A 12,751-nucleotide genomic window follows, 5' to 3' on the forward strand; every position below is an offset into this window, starting at 1 on the left:
CCGTGAATCTCAAAACCACTAAAATCATCAATCATTCATACTCTCTCTTCACATGTAGTAAATACCAAGACAAGACAAACCACAGATTTAAACACCAGGACAATAACCTGTAAGAACACAGCACGATAAATTTTATTACCCATCAACAACAAATGTCTTTCACAATCAATTTTATTCATCCAAATTCGAATTAAGCCATCAATTAACTGTTAGGGAGGACCCGTACGCGTATCACCGTCCCACAGAATCCAAGAGAGGGGCAGGATTTTGCAATTAAGGTGGAAATAAAGTACACATTATTGTATGCACCAACAAACGCATTTTGTAAACTACACAATTGATTATGTGGCAATCTTAAGCGAGGTGCACCCAGCGAGGACTAAACAAGTCTCCCATCGTTTGACCTGTAAATTGGTAGAGTTGGCTGAAAAATTCTTAGTATAACTAACTAATAATCGTCCGCACGTTTTCTAAATTTTGCGGGTTTGATTGCGTTTCTTGAAACTATGCGGATGTGATTCATTAGCTGGAAGTGTTTGGATATCCAAACATTACAGCACTTTTTTGTGATGTGACGTATATGAGATAAAAAGATAATTAAAAAATATGTATTTATGATGTAAGTCAAAAAATTATACTCCATCAAATAATGGGATATCCTTACAATATGTAAAACCAGAGCAGTGACAGTTGGTGTAAACTTGTTTATATTATTATTTGTTTGAGCTTCCAATTTTATCCTTGAAGAAACTAACTTTACTCTAATTATCTAGTTACATTTTGCCAGCATAGCTACTCATAACCATCCTGATTATTGTAACTACAAATTTACTATAACTTCATAAACCAAAGTTCCTTAATAAATTTAAAGTAATTGTATTTAAGTGAAAAATAAAATTTATATAAAATTAATTTATTTTAATCATTTCTAAATTGCACACGCGCCTTTAAACACTAATTCCTATCAATCATCATTTAGGCGTCAAATGTTGCAAGGGCAAAAATTTCAGGTGGAATAATCTATAATTTGCACTGACCGTGCCTTCGGCGGGAGAGAAAGAGGTGACAACCGGCTGGAAAAAGGCCAAAACCGCAAACAGTGTCGGTCAAATTTGGAATAGTGATGATCAAGGCAGCGAGGAACGCTAATAGAGGGGCGGAAACTGGAAAGTGTGGTTGGCGTCGGTCGTTTTCGTCTGACATGGTCGGCAATTAAAGCAATGATGGTAACCTCCGGGGATCTGATTTTGCCGAAAGAAATATCATTGCCGTTAGTTTAGCATGATTTGATGGCGTTGCAGGTTAAAACTAAATCTTGAGTAAAAAATGATATGTACTACTCTTCGCCAAGGACCTTTTTCGTCTCATCTTGGATTTTTCTTTCTTTTTTTTTTTTGGGGTGTAAATCCTAGAAATATTAAATTAAACATAATTCAAAGATACAACAGCTATGGGGAAACAAAACAATTAGATTTCTGTAAGCTATTGTATCTTAATATAAGGGGGGGAGGGGAGTCTAAAGAGATAAGAACCAACTAGACTAAAGAGATATTATGACACCTCTTTTGAATTTTTTTCATTACAAGTAAGATTCGAACTCCTAACCTACCGTCCAAAGAGGACCTTAGGCCTTTTTTTGTGACCACTGAATCAAAGGTCATTGGCTTACATCCCTGTAGTCTTGTTCCTAAATTGGGCGAGGACAATTAGCAAAAGTACAAAAGCGAGCTACACGGCAGGAGACTGAGGCTCCATGTTTTGCTAGCGAATCAGCACACTCATTTGCTTCCCGAAAGGCACGTTTGACAGAAATCGGATGGAAAAGCATCAAAGGAACTTTCAGATTGAATAACGTGTTAGAGTTCTTATCTTGGATGATGTACTGATATTTCCATTTTGCTCTTATCTACGGTAGAGTTTCTATCTAATTTCCCCTATTGATTTTGAGTCTTTGAATAAATTTTGTATACTTAGAACAAAAAAAAAATAAAAATAGAAGCAACAGGCATGTTTATGTTGGGACTATATTAAGTGGAACGGATGAGTGTGATAAGATAAGAGTAAGACATTGTGTAGCAAAAAGGTCTAAAAAAAATTAGGTTAGAATCCGAAATGGTTGTGCTGAAATACTTTTTTTTTTTGGTTAATTATACTTATGAATTAATTATTATTAATTACTAATATTGAAGTTTCAAGAATTAAAGGTTCTGAATTCGAATTCCCTTACTCTTACGTGTAAAATTTTTTGCATATGATAGGAAAGATTTACCCTTTTTCTTTAAACATATATCTATTCCCAACAGTTAATTAAGTTTTTGATATATTAGCCCCTTTTTTTTAGTCAGATTTAGAAACTTAAACGAGTCTTCGAGTTGATACCTGTATCGAGCAAGATAGGGGGACTTGATCCTCTCCAAGAAAGAAGAAGAAGAAGAATCAATAAATAAGAGGATAGAATAACTTGAAATAAATGAGCAGCATGTGTGTGTGTACATGCAATATACTACGCATGTTAACGCAGCAAGCAACTACCAAGAAGAAGCAGAATCTATGAGAAATGGACGTAAGATTGTGGGATGGGGACCTCCAGGCCTTTGGCGGTTGGGGGAGGATGATGCGTTGACGTGGAAGTGGGGACCGAAACCAAATAGATGAGCTAATGTTTTAGGAACCGATGGACTGGGATTGAATTGTCATTGTTGTTCATTTAATTGCATTACGATCGAACACTTTTGATGAGGGGGTGCTCCTGTTTCCTTTATTATTTTTTTTATCAGACTTTGTAAAGTCGGCTCTGATCATCACAATTCATATCAAGTATTCATGTTCAACGGTGGTTCAGATCTCTCTCTTCTTCTTCTTCTTCTTCTGGTCTTGGTTTTAAAAGCCTGTAGCCAGCGGTCTCCCAACACCAAGACCAATATATCAATCTACACGGCCAACTCCTGTGGCCTTCCTTTCATCCACATGATTTCACTCCCAGGAGGATAGAGGGTCTGCCAAGAAGTGTGTGCCTTGAGCTCATCTTCTTGCTGCATAAATGCTCTCTACAATACCTTAATTATCCCTACACTGCAAAGTTTTGCACCTGCTTATCTTTTCCATTGAGCTGTAAAATAAGGAGTAAAAATTCTGTCAAGAATTTTCTTCTGCTGCCAATGCACCAAGTCGTTCAAGCATTACAAGGCCTGCAGAGCATAAAAAACTATTTTAAAGAAATTTGAGTAAACATATGAAAAATTAAAAACGAGTTACAATGGCGCAGAAAATCCACTTCCCAATTCATTGATATGCAACTAACTTCCTTTAGAGGAGTTGACCACCACCTTTAGCGTGGGATGGGAGGCCAATGGTTCAAACTTTGCCTCTCATCAAAAAATTATCACTTAATGTGGCTTTGCTTAAATCTACGTGGGTGCGATGGTGGTTTATCACTTATGGTCCGATGGTGGTTTAGTTCCCGTACAGCCTGTAGGTAGGTAGGACATGTTACTATCAGTTATTCACATGATTAAGGAAGAGATACCGAGTTTAGATGGGACCAAAAAGTTGCTCTAATTCCTACTTGTAACTAGAAAGTGTCCTAGGAAAAGTGTTGTTGTTGTCCTCTTGAGCTCTTGTAATTCAAGATTTCTTCTCTGCCAAATTAAAGTAGTGCGCTGCTGTGATTATTATAGCCAACTTGCATAACCTATACCCGGCAAATTAATTAAGGGTAAAATATGGTACTAGTACAGATACTCTTGTATCGTTCATACTTATAATTTTACCGGGCAATGGGTAAAAATTATGAAAGCCAGCTCACGTGAAAGAAGATTAGAACGACATGATGACGACAATTAACCATATATGGCAGGGCAAACAGGCTTTAGAAACTAGCTAATAGTATAATCTAAAAATCAGCACAATCATAACGTGATGATTTTGCACAATGGTGGTGTCTGGGTAGCAGCCCAACAGCTGGGGCATTTCCCCGTGTGAGGATTGGTCCTCTTGTTACGTCCATGATTTTTCCCTTTGCCTAAGCAGTTTTAATTATGAGATGATGGCCCAGGCCAGGCCATGGCCTGCTCCGACACTGTAATCTTTAACCTTTTCCGGCTCTATGACCCGTAAGATGCCGACGTCTGTTAACTTGCCCACCATTCGCAAGGACGCACAGACAGATAATGGTCAGAATTTTTTTGAAAAAAAAATTACTACAAAGATAACACAAATGGTTTTCAGTTTGCGGCTATCTACTGAGAAGTTTGCAAAGCTACACAAATGGTTTTCGTGTCAGGGGATGCCTGCAAAGCATGTCCCCTGATCGATATGGTGGAGGGTTGCCTTTTTTCTAATATCCTGTCTTAGGATATTGACGTTTAAGAGCAATCTTCGGGCAAGATGGATATTTGATTTTCGAGGATTTGTCTTTTGTTGTAATAAAATAATAAGGGTGCGGTGGTGCATTAACAGGTTTTTCTGAGATGGGGATTGGGATGTTCTCGTCTTCTTCCACGGTGGGATTTCCGTCTTGTTACCAAACTATCTAGCCAACTGGACTCAAATAGGAGGAGCTGTGGTCCTGGACTTTTTGGGACAACGTTTTTCTCGTCATGTGTTCTTGAATCAAGAAGATCCAAATTGCAATCCGGCAGCATCCAGTCAGCGACGACGCCACGATCGATGATCAATTTTACTCAACTATTTAGGAGTAAGAGTAGGCTAGGTTAGGCTAGACTAGATGTACCGTTAAGCTAAAAAAAAAAAAAAAAAACTATTTAAGAGTTTTGCCAGACTATTGATTTTGTTATATATATATATGAAATGAGAGGCAAGTAAATGCATTGCCAAAGTTAATTCCATTCCCTCGAAGCAAACAGTGACTTAATGTCAGAGTCATACTATTACTACGCCCCAAGTATGTCTCTATTGACCAACTGCCTATTTCTAGCCAATTTCAAAGGCAGATCTAACCAAAAAGCTAGAGAACCTCAAATCATAATTATTATTTCCAGACAAGATCTCAATTAAGATTATTCTACCCCAACGGGTATCAACTTTTTCCAAGGCTTTTGTGGCGTTTACATTCTGCTCAGTACTCGCACGTAAAAGAAGTAGATCAAAATTCATAATTTATCAGATGAATCGTCTCCAACCAGCTTTAATGGAATCCCTCTCGGTCCCATTAACTAGGAGGACGACGGGATTTAGAGATTTGCTGAATAAGTTGAAAGGGCACAAAAAGGCAGATCGTCGTACAAGTGAATTGCAAGAATTCTGAAGATTTGTCTCAACTTATATTTGAGCAACTACGACGCATGACTTGTGTATTTATCTGAATCGTTGTGCTCATTTGGTCCCAAATCTAGACCAATAATAGCACGCCCCCGGTACTGTTTCTTCAGAGATCCTGAGAAGGAAGCCACATACGGAAGTTGAGACAACGCAAAAAGTATCCTATTACTAGGCTGTCCAGTTACTTGCCAGCCAGTTGATTTGCACCGTCATAAAATTTTTCCACTCCCAACATACTGATGATGATATAGCAAAGGTGGCTGTCCGCTCTGTTTTTGACACGCATGTGCATGTTCAACGATTTGCAATCTTTGCTGCCTAAGGCTACTGAATCAGCCGTCCGATCCTACCCAGGGTGGTATAGTAGAGGACAATCGAATGTTGGATGTCCAAAAATCATCTGAAAATTCCAGGGTCAAATATTTACATTTACTCGTAGCTTAATTGCCTAATTGACACAATACCTACAGGCAGTCGCGGATTTAAGGTCACTGCCCCCTTAAATTTCTATACTATTCATAGGATATTAATGTAATTTTAAGTGTGCTTTCGGAATTTTCTTATGAAAGAAGTGAAAGAATTGCGTGATCCTCTAAGTTGGTTCGTAAACTAACATTTTAAAAGGATATGTGGGTCACAAAATTTCATTTGAAATAAGTTAAATTTTTTTTTTCATTTCAATTTGTTAGTGAATATTTTTTTACTTAAAAAACTAGAAAATGAGTAGGTAAAAATTTTTAGTGTTGCTTTTACCTTCACTGAAAATTTTTTCTGACTCCGCTGATTCCTATAGGCAACAAACGGGAGGGAGACAAAGCCTAATTCTGTCTGACGGTCAGCTACTTCCTCCTTACTTGTTATGGTATATTATGTATGCTTCAGAGCATTTGCAGCAAGGAACCAGAACACATAAATTCCAAAGTTTCCAATCCATTGTATACTGTTGAGGCTGTTGATTTCCTGGAACAATTTCTATTCAAACGGGTGCATTGTTACAGAAATGATCTGGACGCATCACATTAGATCATACCCGTAAAACACATACAGAAAGAACAAATGAACAGAAGAAACACGCTACTTTTGGAAACTTGGCTTAGTTTAGACATCAAATCTAACAGTGGTGTCTGACTTTTACCAGAGAATGGAAAAATTAATAGCGGCTGACAATGACAAATAGGAGTTGTTTTCCAATTCTAGTGCAAGGTGATGTTGATAGGGGTGAGAACTAATTAAAGGATTTATTACATTCCTTGGGAGTGTCACTGTCCGAACACTTTGTTACTAAATCCCACATGAGCGACTTCATAACTTCCTTAATTTTTTTTCCTCGGAGAAAATTTGATTTTTAGCGAACTAACCACTTATGAACCTGAAAACAAAACAGAAAAACAAAGGGATTAAGGTTGGGAGGGAATTATATATAATTTGTAGCACCTTTTTCTGAATTACTCCTTTCGTCATATTTTGACAGTCCTGGTTTTTTTTTTTTTACACATTTAAGAAAAAGTAGTTAATTTTGTTGGAAAAATAAATTTACTTTGTTATTTTTCTAAAATACCTTTAAATTAAATAAAGTACAACTTTATATTAATTATTCATGAAATTTTGAATTAATAATTTATGGAAACTTGAATTGATGATACAGAAAAAATCAATCCTCATTCATATATCAATATGTTTTGGAAAATCTGAATGTTTTAAATGAGGTAGGTTATATTCAATAACAATCTATATTAAATAAGTTAGTTTATGCTAATAATAACTTATACTGAATAAGGGTATTTTAGAGAAATTAAAATATAAACTACATTCTTTAATTAGAAAGTGGATTGTAATTTGAAACAGATGAAAAAGGAAAAGGTGACTGTAATTAAGTTTTTTTTTTTTCTTGTAAAAGGTGACTAACTAGTAGAGCATTTAAGTTCAAACCAGGGATGAAGAGTGAGTGCCTGAATAAATGCAAACGGTTAATGCCGGCTGTAAAAATGATAAAAGCACTCTTCAAGCTAGCTAGCAATAGCAGCATCCCCCTTTCATTTCTTTTATCTTCTCCCTTTTTCACTGCTAACTCAAACGTCCATCAAACTTTATTGCTTTGAATAATTGCCGTAATCCGCACAAGCCCTTTTCAGCACAAGTGGGGGACGGCCGTAGTCTTTACACGACGCCATACTTCTTTCTCCTGCTAAATCCTGATTTAGCGTTGCCAAATCTCTCTTTAGTTTTTACTTTTTACACAACTCAAAATGGATTTCACAGCTTTGACTTTCACACGGCCAAGGCCAAAATCCAACGCCGACCCCTCCCCGGGGGGGTGTGTGGTTGGCGCTCGGTCAAATGGACAACCGCGATTTGCGCCTGCCCGTGTGGGCAAAAAGAATGCCACAATAATGTCTCTACCATACCAAATAAGATCAGATCTCAGTTGAATTAACACGTTAATTAGTAATTAGAGATTCTGTCCATGAAATTAAACAACGAAAAATGAGAAATAATTCACTATCAGATAGATTTTATTTAGCCGCAATATATAGTTTTTTACACTCCTGGAAAGACCTATTATTACTCATAAATAATACTACAAAATCTCAACCAGCTTCCTAGATAGTAAATCTCCACTCTGTTTCTAATGGCGATCCCCCCCCCCCCCCCAACACTATACTTTGAAATTATTTTGGAAACTAATAAATAGAATGCCACAATAATGTCTCTACCATACCAAATAAGATCAGATCTCAGTTGAATTAACACGTTAATTAGTAATTAGAGATTCTGTCCATGAAATTAAACAACGAAAAATGAGAAATAATTCACTATCAGATAGATTTTATTTAGCCGCAATATATAGTTTTTTACACTCCTGGAAAGACCTATTATTACTCATAAATAATACTACAAAATCTCAACCAGCTTCCTAGATAGTAAATCTCCACTCTGTTTCTAATGGCGATCCCCCCCCCCCCCCAACACTATACTTTGAAATTATTTTGGAAACTAATAAATAGAATTAAGATTTTTTTTTGTTAAAAAAAAAAAACACGGTCCGATGATCGCCTATGACAAAATTTGCCTCGAAAGATGGCAAGCCGGCGAAAACAGGAAAACCCAAAAAAAACTTGATACTGGAGTGGGCAAGCATCTGGTGATCATACTGCCAGAAGAGCATCTGCGCTAGCAAAATCGTTCATGTCTTGGAAATAATCATCCACATTCAGCTCCACTGAACCGAAATCCTGAAACGAATCATTAAACTCTCCGAATCCAGCGCTCGCTGCTGCCGTGTCAGCAAAGAGACCCGGCAGCACGTCATCATCGAATGACACGTCCAATCCCAGGTCAAACGTATCATTCGAAAAACTTGGGGGAACGGTGTCGTCAAAGGTTATCCGCTCCGGAGATTGGAAATTGAAGAAATTGTCTAAGAAAGGAACGTCCATGGGCATGTATTCGTTCGAGTAATCCGGTATCATATGCCTCGTTTCACCCTGGCACTCCTCAGCTACTTCCGGGACCGGTTCTTGCCACGGCTCACCGTCCGTCTCCTCCTGAACCGTTTGCTCGTCCGTACAATCAGCAGGAACCGGGCCTTCCACACCTTCGGACCGGCATTCCGGTTCAGCTTCCTCGCTAGACTGACTGCTTCTGAACCTGAGAACAGAAGTAGGAGAAGACAGATTGTGGGACTCCTCGCCGGACTCGTAGCAGGAGGTGGACGCCACGTTGACTCGGGGCTTTTCCTTGGCCGGAGGAGTGATGAAGTTGGTTAAAGCGTCCGGACCACGGAGCTTAATGGCGGCGTTGTCGTAAACCATGGCAGCCTCCTCGGCAGTGTCGTAAGTGCCCAGCCAGAGCCTGGCACGTCTGGAGGGGTCTCTGATTTCCGCAGCCCATTTACCCCAAGGCCTCTGCCTTACGCCGCGGAACTTCCGTACAGCACCTCGTGCGGCGGCGACTGGCGGCTCCTTGGCCTTCATCGGCCTCTGCTTAGCCTGGAGTGCCTCAGCAGTCTTCTTCTTGGGATGATGATGAGGAGCGAGGGCGTTGCTGCTGGCGCTGATAACATTTTTGCTGTTTTGTTGGCAAACTGCAGCAGTTTCGATTTTGATTTCACTAATGTACCGCTTCACACGTTGCCTTCCGAAAAGCTCGTCTTCATCGCTGGAGGAGTCTGTAGCGTCCGGGTCGGTAACGGATATCCGAACCGTCCTGGGAACAATGGAGCTACGCTCAGAGGATTTTTTGGGCTTAAGGGCGAGTTTTTTGGTAAGGCTTCGATGCTCGGTGTATTTTACCGGACATAAAAAACCGCGATCCACCATTTTCTTTCTTTTTCTTTCTCTTTTCTCCCCTACCCCCCACACTTTCGAGTGTTGGATTCTTACCAGAGTAGTTGCAGTCGCTCTACTATTCGAATTGAAGACGACATAAAAGAGTAAGGGAAAGTCTATTGGGAGTGTAAAAAAGAAAAAGGCAGAGGAATAGAGAGCGTGAAGATAAAGGAAGATTGCTTTGAAGTGGCCAACACACATATATATCACTCTACAACTACAAGGAAGGATAAAGAGGAGAGGAACCGTCAAAGAGAAGAACCAAAAACAGATGAGAGAATCGAAGACATGTTGCTGATGCCACCCCACCCCACCAAAAAAAAAAAAAAAAAAATCTGACAAAAAGAATGCCTACGTTAAAAGATGGGTTTTGAACACACCCAGAAAGCAGCAGCACACGAGAGCTAGCGAGATACTCCAGAGCTTTTGAGAAAGCGAATGAACCTAAGAAAGAAGGCTAAAAAGCCAAAGAGAGAAAGAAGAAGAGCAATTTCTGAGGCTTAAAAACTTGAACAGACGTACTTGAATATTTTTAGGCACCCAAACCAGTGCTATTCTTTCTATCTATTTCTGTCGTTGAGGGAAAAAGCAAACGTATACTCTCTCTCTCTCAATCTTTAGATTCTCCCGTCCTAAGAATCTCAGTTACTTTCTTCCTTGAAACTCTTTCCAAGAAAACAAACTCAGAAACTTTCAGCTGAGCAAAGCAAAGCAAAACAGCCAAACTCGAGTAGAAGGACGAGAAGCAGAGGAAGAAGAAGAAGAAGAAGAACAGTCCGGAGCGTTCACAAGAGATATAGGACAGAGAAATATGGAAGAGAGGCAGAGGTATGTTTCGGTTGGCTGCGATGGAGGCCAGAACACTGAAATCGCTGTTTTATAGGATCCCTCCAGCCGAAATTGGAAACCCCGAAATACGCAGGGCACACCCCTCTCCAAATCTTTTTCAATTACTACTACTATAGTAGTATTCTTCTCTTCCTTTCTGCCTTTTCCCACATTATTTTATGTGTTCTCATTAGGCAATAAAAAGTGACGCAATCTTTTTTTTTTCTTTTCTCTCTCTCTAAATAAAAATTTCTGGCTGTCAATTTAGGAAACTCTATATTAATCTTTAATGATTTAATCGGGCTAGTCGCCGGCCGTCGGCGATTGGTGGCCCAAAGATTCCGGCCACTGGCCACGGCTCGCGGCGTCATTTGGCGGTCTGCGATTTGGACACGTAATTCAAGTGGCCCCGTTGATCGACGTTGGCCCAATGAGTGAACATCAAGTGGTGCTGAATCAGCACATGATTTTTTTTTTTCCCTTCTCGAATTACGTGTGGCCGGTCACGTGAGGCCCAGGATGCTCGGCACACTTAAAATATGTCGGTCAAATTATAAAGCCAATTACAGCAACTCACTGCTTTGACCAATTGTACAGAGACTCGCTCAGCACTACTACGACTACTACCATACCAGTACTAGTAGTGCTGCCTTACTTCTTGATGATCAATCGGCTAATAATTTCGGTCCCTCCCTTTGATGCCCTAATTACCCCGATTCGACGCTTAATGGGCGTTCGGACCAAAGAGGTTGGTCAGGGTATTGTGGTAATTGCACATATCCGGCATTCCTTTTGGAAATCTCTTCTGTTTTCTTTCTATATATATATTTTTTTTTTTTACCTTCTAAATTTTGCTGTACCAAAATATTATTAGCAGTACAGTATTTGTTTGTGAGATTTTAAAATTTACTTTTTTTACAGCTGCAAATAACGTGGCGGGCAACCTAGGATGTGCCGCCATTTATAATTCGGTAATGTACGGTTCTCTGGGGCTTACCTTTCTCTCGAATTCCTACTCTCGAGACAGGCAACACCACGCGACCTTATGCAATGTGTCTGGGACTCTCTCCCGGCCACTGACATGGTGAAACACACGCGAGAGGGACGGGAGTAATTAAAATTATCTTGTGGTGTTACGGCCAGACCCAGCTATCATTTATCACAACTTGGCCACCCCCGCTCTGGTGAAATTGTTGCCCAACAACGATCTTTTTACCGCACGTATCGCACATGATTACTGTCGAGACACTTTGTGGTTGGTCCGATTCAGTGCGGTGATCCTCCTCTGATGTACTGGTGGACACTCATTTGTGAAGCGGAATCATTCAAGCTTCGTAAAATGGGGGAATTCACCAAGTCACACAGCTACGTTCGGAATTCTTCAAATTGGATAGAAGATTATTTCGGAAGAATTTTTTTTGACACCCTTTCTAATATGATATATGTAACACAAAAAAAAGATTTGATGTAATATACGTAAAATAAAAAAATAATTTAAAAAACATGTTTATATATTGTTTTAGCACTTCTCAAAAAATTTCAGGCACTCATTCCCTTCTTTTGCATTAAATGAAATGTAAAGAGTGACTGAGATTTTTGGATTAAAAGAGTGTACCTGTAATAATTATTGAAAATATGAAAACAAAGTTTGGATCTGAGTTCGAGTATTTGGAATCCTCAAATGCTACTTGCATAATTGCGGAAAAACAGTTGAAAAGGGCGAATATTTGAAATCCTAAAGTTTTGCCGACCTTGATGAAATAGTGAGTTTTGTTTCTGAGCTTTTGCTTCCGGTCTTTTTGTCTCTGCTCTGCGTGCTCTCTCATTTTTCAAGAAAAAAAAAACGTTTTGCATCTCACTTTTAGGTTACGTTGAAACTTCGGATGATTTTTTTTGTTCGCATCATTACGCAGTCAATAACTTGATCTACTAGTTCTTTAGCCATCATTGGCTTTGTCAAATTCCCCAATTAAAAGGATTAAACTGTTTAGAACTTACTTGCATTATGTTCATTTTATTGAATTAATAAAATGCATGTTGAAAATTTGTTGACGCGGGACTAAATCTCAGGGAAGATAGGAACATGTAGTCCATTGTCATTGATGATTCAGTATCCGAGTACTTCTTTTTTCTCCAAGATGGACAAAAATTCCTCAAGTCCATGAATCAATTCTTTCCTGTGGCTGGCAAAGATTGTTGTAATGCTCGCACAAAGAATGACGACATGGCGATTTTGTAGGTAGATATAATACTAGTTCCATTGGAAACTTGAACGTTAAGTTTCTTAGAAACATCAGAAATGATGGGTGTTTAAC

At 39.1% G+C, this 12,751-nt stretch overlaps 1 protein-coding gene across 1 annotated transcript; it reads right to left on the reverse strand.

Moving 5' to 3' along the window:
- Positions 1-8,265: 8,265 nt before the first annotated feature.
- LOC113762982 (ethylene-responsive transcription factor CRF4) lies at positions 8,266-10,614 on the reverse strand. Its single transcript, XM_027306651.1, has one exon. The coding sequence runs from the start codon at positions 9,807-9,809 to the stop codon at positions 8,427-8,429; it is 1,383 nt and encodes a 460-aa protein (XP_027162452.1). The 5' UTR covers positions 9,810-10,614; the 3' UTR covers positions 8,266-8,426.
- Between the last annotated feature and the right edge of the window lie 2,137 nt (positions 10,615-12,751).

This window comes from Coffea eugenioides, chromosome 2 (genome assembly GCF_003713205.1).
Source record: "Coffea eugenioides isolate CCC68of chromosome 2, Ceug_1.0, whole genome shotgun sequence".
Lineage (NCBI taxonomy): Eukaryota > Viridiplantae > Streptophyta > Magnoliopsida > Gentianales > Rubiaceae > Coffea > Coffea eugenioides.

Bases quoted from the DNA above. Each gene is read 5' to 3' on its own strand.
- LOC113762982 (XM_027306651.1), bottom strand. From the start codon at position 9,809: ATGTGTGTTGGCCACTTCAAAGCAATCTTCCTTTATCTTCACGCTCTC.